Source organism: Genypterus blacodes, unplaced genomic scaffold, assembly GCF_046128005.1.
Source record: "Genypterus blacodes isolate CSIRO-AG114 ecotype Tasmania unplaced genomic scaffold, CSIRO-AGI_Gbla_v1 ptg000076l_1, whole genome shotgun sequence".
Classification (NCBI taxonomy): Eukaryota; Metazoa; Chordata; class Actinopteri; order Ophidiiformes; family Ophidiidae; genus Genypterus; species Genypterus blacodes.
In genome coordinates this window covers 7,587,061-7,593,729 of record NW_027466885.1, presented here as the reverse complement: position 1 = coordinate 7,593,729, position 6,669 = coordinate 7,587,061, and the positions used below count along the sequence as shown (strand labels likewise).

General features: G+C 46.0%; 1 protein-coding gene across 1 annotated transcript; it reads right to left on the bottom strand.

Moving 5' to 3' along the window:
- Positions 1-3,672: 3,672 nt before the first annotated feature.
- Positions 3,673-6,243, bottom strand: gdap1 (ganglioside induced differentiation associated protein 1). Its single transcript, XM_076158244.1, has 6 exons — positions 6,070-6,243; positions 5,738-5,930; positions 5,205-5,378; positions 5,018-5,112; positions 4,550-4,664; positions 3,673-4,411 (listed from the first exon to the last, which is right to left on the bottom strand). Exons 1-6 carry the CDS (start codon positions 6,235-6,237, stop codon positions 4,059-4,061), a joined length of 1,098 nt encoding a protein of 365 aa, XP_076014359.1. The 5' UTR covers positions 6,238-6,243; the 3' UTR covers positions 3,673-4,058.
- Between the last annotated feature and the right edge of the window lie 426 nt (positions 6,244-6,669).

Below are 6,669 nucleotides of genomic sequence, written 5' to 3'. Positions count from 1 at the left end.
CTTTGCGTTCCCATTAATTCAGTGCCAAACAACAGGGGCAAACGTGAGTTATGCTTGATATCGTCCCAAAGCCATTACAGAGCTGTTCTTCCTGACCTTCTTTTTGCGTATTGCACAGTGTATTTGCGTGAAACCAAATCCAACTGAGGGGTGAACTCACATGAAAATAATGGATCAGAGTTTCTAATTATTTGATAGGATGTGATCCGTGACCGTGTAGGTTTCATCGCTTCTGGAAGCAATTACGATGACTTTATTGCCTATTTTTGGCAAGTTTCACCATCCTCACACCACATACATGAAGTAAGAAGGGAAATTTGGCATCTATTCATGTTGGCAGGGGGTCGTGGGAGAGGAAGTGTTGTCAAAGAAGCGGTAGGTTCAGTATTTACATTGGGAAATCCTTCTATAGGCCCTTAGGAGCCTTCTTCGCCTTTCATGGGGGGAGTTCAATGTGATGCACACAGCAGGTGGAGCAACCTTGGCTGACCTCCGGGGCAAGACTGGAGATATATTAGCACCAGAGCGACATTAATCTGTGTCAGCCTGATGCATGGACGCGAGGAGGAACAGACACCATGTACACACACTCACATAAGGTCTCTGTTTTTTGTGTATATTCCTCCAGAGACGGGAGAAAAGATCGCCGAGGCGCACTGGCACGGAAACGGAGCCAGGTGATCAAGGACAGAAAATTCAATGCCAGAATAGAAGACGTTACGGCGACTTGGCTCGGCTTGCATCTGGTCAGTTGAATTGAAATTTACAATGCAATTTAACAGGTTGACTCCAAACAGCTTTGGGTCGGGTCCCGTCTGTGCTGCAGTGTTTATGTAGTCTAAGTTTAAATATTTGAGGAGCACATGTGGGGATGAAAAGTGGCACAGTAGCTTTCATCATAAAGCTGTGAAGGGTGAGCCTGCGGGGGGTCCATTTCAACAGGAGTGTCAACAGCATGAGATCTCCGCCTCTGTCCACTCAGCAAACAGCAGACAGCAGATCTGCGACGCGCTAAAAAGGTGGAGACGGCTGCTTTCTGGAAAAGGCCCGGGAGTTTTCTCAGAAAGCCTTTGATGGTTGCCATGGTTGATGGGCTTTTGGACATCTTCCACACGGTGATTCTGAGCGTTGTGTCCAGAGTAACCACAAGGGAAAATAACAAACACAGAGAGAGAGAGAGAGAGAGAGAGAGAGAGAGAGAGAGGCTACGTCACATAGCTGAGGGTCTAATGCAATATCCATGCTTATTGGATGGCAGCGACAGAGCTGAAGTGTTGTTGACGTCATGCAAAGAGCGAGCAAACACCTGCTGCTCCATTGATTGAGGCGGGTATGAATTTGATATCGTCTTATGTCATTGCGTGGCGACACCATAGACGCTGGAATAGATGGAGCCTCATCAGAGCAACAGGGCATGAAGACGTGATGGAACATATGGGATGATGAATTAATCACAGACATTACTCATCTAGTTATCGCAACATCACCTCCATCTTTCCGCCAACCCTATCACCAAATCTGCCCCCCCCCTCTCTCTCTCTAACTCTCTTTCTCTCTCGATCTGGAAGTTTCCATGCTCCCACTCATTCAGTCACCAGGACATGAGCCACCTCGTGCGGGCTAAGCTGTCAGCTCTGCTGCAGCGTGGGTTTGTGTTTGCCCAACCTCTCTGTCCGCCCTCTGTCTGTCTGTGGACATCATCACCCCACCATCCACCTGTCTCTCCCTCTATGAATAAAAGCTTTCTGCAGCTCCTTGCTTGAAAGAATATTGCATTTCTCTCTCATATCATCCCTGCGCTCGTCTTCCAAACCTTCCTCACTCTCGTCTCTTTCAGCTCGGCCTCGTCTCCCACCTTCCTCCCCCGTCTGGATTGCATCATCAGCCATCGAATTTCTATCCTTCATCCCAGATGTCCACACCGCTCCGCCACAAGCCTCAATCCTTTTCGCTTCTCTCTCTCTCTGTTTGTCCGTCTGTGGACACGCATGTTTGCGGGGGGTTTTCCACGCAGGTTTTCCATTTTCCACACACGCACGGATCAGACACTTAAGACACACGTGCACGGCCCCACCCAATGCTTTTTGGACACAGACACTTGCTCTGTGGCGGCTTTTGGAAGGGAGAACCAAGCAGAAAGAAGGACTTTGTTCAGAAGAGGGCGAGAGGGGAGGAGGGAGAGGGGTGATGCCTTGCGATGAAGTTGATTTTGTTTATTTGAATGGCAGCAAAGAGGCTGCGTGCGGTGTGTTAGCGGTCTGACCAGACGTCTGTCACCATCTGTAACATGCACTGGGGGGTTTCTCGGCCGTCTAAATGGATATTTTAAATAATCTCCCCATCGGCCTGCGTATTGCAGACGGGACTCAAACCTCACACTGCATCATCAAAGACGTCAGTGCAAATGTTGTTGCACGTGCGTCTGAGGCGTGTAACACTGTAATATTGCGAGTAAGTTGTAAATCGCAGGCAGCTTCTTCTCTCAGCGTGATTTCTCGACTCTGCACCGCTGCGTCGCTGTCTGACCTTTCAGATGATTGTTAGCCACCTGTTGGATGGGGAGCAAGCAGAATAGCGAGACGTCAGGTCCAATCACCTTAACAATCACTAGAAAGTGTCCAGCTGCAGCAGAAGGTTGTTGTGGTGGTACTTCTCTAAGACATGAAGCGTTCTACAACATCGAGATGATTATAAAACAAACAACACACTACGTGAAAAGAATTCCCATCAGCCTCTGTGCAGCACTTTTGAGTGTCTTCTGATAATGGATGGAACTCAACCCCTTCAGGTAGACTCAGGGCCTGTGTTTCTGATGAAATACTGCCCTCTAGTGTGCAATATGATGTATCAACGAGCACCCTTACTATACGTTATAAACTATGATTCTATATATATTGTGTAAAGTGCAAAAAGATTGTTACTTACATTTTATTTTCCTGAATTAGTTAACTCATTTCTCCTCTCATAATGTCTATTTAAAGGACTCAAACCTTGGATCTCCCCAGTGAATGATCTGCTGAGCCACAAGCCAATAATTAATCAACCACTTTATTTAATCTGGATGCAGTCAAACGAACACATCTGTGCTTTATTGATGACTTTACCACACTTTGATTAGAATCCCGGGCCAGAAAAGATTCACTCCGGTTGCCATTTTGCAGCGTTCAGATTTTCCAGTTGTGACACCTTCTTGCACCTGCGGCAGATCAGATCAGCTCACATGCGGCTTTTAATACGTGTGAGGCGTTCCTTTGACAGCTCCACAAGGGGAAATGTGATTATCGGCCTTCAAATGTTTGCAGAATAAAAATTGCATGATATGAGATACTTCAATAAAAACTGCTGCGTCGGGGATTCTTTGCTATTCTCAGTTACAGTTTGATTGACGGGAAACACTTTTGATTAGTGGTGCTGTTTAAGCTCCGATACATGCGCGCGCTTGCGTGTGTGTGTGGCGGTTTGGAGAAGACGCCAGTGACATTTGCAAAGCATTGACTCCGATCAGCTGTTGTGGCAGGGGAGTTCAAACAACAAGTGGTGAGTCGTGCATCACGTGACTAAAGCTTTGGCATGCCGCACATGTGAGTGAGTGTGTGTGTTTGCAGACTTGATCAAGCAGACGGCAGACGTCTTCTTTCGACTTGTTTAATTCCTTACATGCAAATGCACAAGAAATCATATATTAAATAAAACCAGGCTCTTACTTATAACATATTATATGATTGAAGCATTTGTAAAGATTCCTTAAAGACCTCACTGGTGTTTGCATATTTACCATAAATAGTTACATAACACTTCACTTTCACTTCACAAATAATTCGCTTTTTTCACATCAGTAAGTATTTCTCTTTTCTTCCACGCAGACCAGTAATATGATTGATCAGTGGTAATGTGTGAATTATTGATCATAAATCTGCTTATATGGTTTTTAAGTCAGTTATTTGGTGTTACATATAATGCAGCAGAAACAATAAAAGTGCATGTTGTGCAACCAGCAAAGAGAAAAGACAAGGGTTGGCTTCTGTCGATTGAATCTTCTCTGTAGACCAAATGCGTCTTCAGATGAAAACAGTGAGCCTCTTCTTCATGTAGAGGAAGGCCAAGTACGTCGCTCCTCCCAGAATGCCGATCAGCAGAGTGGTGCCGACGATGACCGGCGCGTTCTTCCTGGCCACCCTGAACGCCACGGGCAGCACGGCCGAAATCAGGATGTTGTTGACGTGGCCAAGGACCCTGCGGAAGGCCGGGCGCTCCACCACTCGCTCGTAATACGTCTCCAGGTTGACGCGGTTGCCGTTGCCCCAGAAACGGCGGGACAGGCCGAGGAACTTGAGGCGGTGCAAAGTGACCGCCAAGGAGACGTCTGCCATGCTGAAGAAGTCGCCGCACAGCCAAGACGGGCGGCCTTCCTCTGAAAGTGGAAGAGGAGAGAGAGGGAGAGGATGTTGGATGTATTGTTCTGGTGTTGGACTGCAGTTGTATCATTTTAGCCTCATTATTAATGATTGACAGGTTGTTGTTATAATAATAATACTAATAGTTGCTGTACCTGGTGTTTCTTCCACCCTCCTCTGCAGCTCCGTCTCCAACTGATCCATGACGCTCTCCAGCTCATCCAGAAGCTTCTTCAGGAACTTCATATTGTCGTGGTCATACAGTTTGGACTGCGGCAACATTGATTACATCATCAATCTTCACATGTATACTTCTCACAAACTCAACTCAGCCATTATCTGATTCTCCTGTGTGTTCATTAAACATGCAGTTAACGCTCCTATCGGTTCAGATCCTGCTATGTCCCATCTTTGCCACTAGAGACCGCTGTCGCCCATTCTTGCGCTCATCATGGTCCAGCGTTTAGCCTCCCTGTCCCCTCACCTCAGTAATATGTGATGTGTGCCTTTACGTTTAAGTGTTTCAGCCTTTTTTTGTATTTTATGACCGTGTTTTTGAGTAAATGGGTTTTATATGGAACAAACTCTGGTGTAAATCAGGGAGAAACAACAGAGCCACTTACTTTCAGGCGCCTCTGTTTAGCTATGTAAGCATCTTTAAGCTCTGGGTTCTGCTCCGCCAGTTTCTTCAGCTCTGTCTCTGTGTTTCCTATCTGTGCTGTCACACACAAACACAACAGCACATTACAGACAAATACACTGATCCAAATTCGGTGTCAATTTGGATCATTTGTGACATTTGTGTCTTACCTCGTATGCATGCGGCTGCATATTCTGGTAAGTGTGAGTCCACTGTGATCTCAGGGTGAAGGATGCAGCCGTGGGTGTAGGCGTCCATCTGTAGTGAGTCCAGCAGCTCTCTGTAGTGCTGCACTCTGTGGTAATACGTGCTGCCTTCTTCAGGTATCAGCATTGGCGTTCCTTCTGGAGACAAATGAGAAGGGAGGAAACAAAAGTACAAGCTGTCTGTGAGTGATGAGTCTTACTAGAGAGAGTATAGTAGCTTTAGGGAGATCAGTTATGCAGAACTTTGTGTTTTCAACCTCCATGCTTACCAGATGTCCTTGTCTTTTAATCCAATTTCATGGAGACCCTTTGAACATTAGCTATCATGGATCAATGCAAACCAAAGGAATCGGAAAACATAAGAAAGTAAGAAATGGAATGAAAAATTAAATGAGCAGCGAGAAAACAAAAACATGCAATAAGACATTTTTGATAATGAGAGAGAAAGAGGGGATAAACTGGCTCCTGTACCTAAAAGGACCTGATTCTACTCTCACCGTCTCTGAAGTTCTGCTCCAGGTACTCCATGATCTGCGTTGGGTCGCAGATGACGTCATCGTCGTGGACCAGCACCGGCACCTCCCCGGTCGGATTAAGGCGCATGAACCAGGGCTCGTTGTGCTCGCTGAGCGGCAGACTGACGTCGTATTCCACGCAGCGCAAACCTTTCTCCGCCACGGCGAGACGCACCTGAGGACAGACACAGAGACCGAAGACACGAATGTCCAGTTCAATACAGATTAAACTCCAGACTAAATTGCGTATTTTTTTGACAGGTTGTTGTTGAAAGAGGAACTGTTCCCTGACGCGGTGCTGAAGCGTCACTCACCTTCTGCGAGTTGAAAGACTGCGTCCAGTGGTAAAGCGTCAATTTCGACTCGCTTTGTTTCGGTCTTTCGGCCACTGTCCCGCAGTCACGGTGCCCTTCTTGTCCATCTTCCGTCTTTAAGAGGGCTGCTGTCTCCTCCTGGGGCTCGGAGATGTTTTCGTCCGCCATTTTATCTGTCAGTTTGGCACAGTGAGCCAACGAGGACCCCTATAGGCCAGCAGCGTAACAGCAACACTCCTCCGCCCCAGTCATCAGAGCAGTACACTATATTCACCAGCAGGGGTTAGTGTTGTATTGTTGCTCTACACAACCAACATTGAAACGTTATATTGATTATAATTATCAAAGAAAGTGAAACTAATTCTTACTAAGTGACACAAAACAGCAAATGTCAGTCACTTAAGTTACTTAAATATTATAGTGAAAAGATAGTGACACAAATTATATGTTTTGAGGTCATATAGGTCTTAGATACTTACTTACAGTACAAAACGGAGCTCTAGACTTTAAATAGACATTAAATAACGAAACATTAAATCACATCATGGTAATACATGATTGTATGACAGCAGTAAAACAAATATGTATATCTGAAGTCCT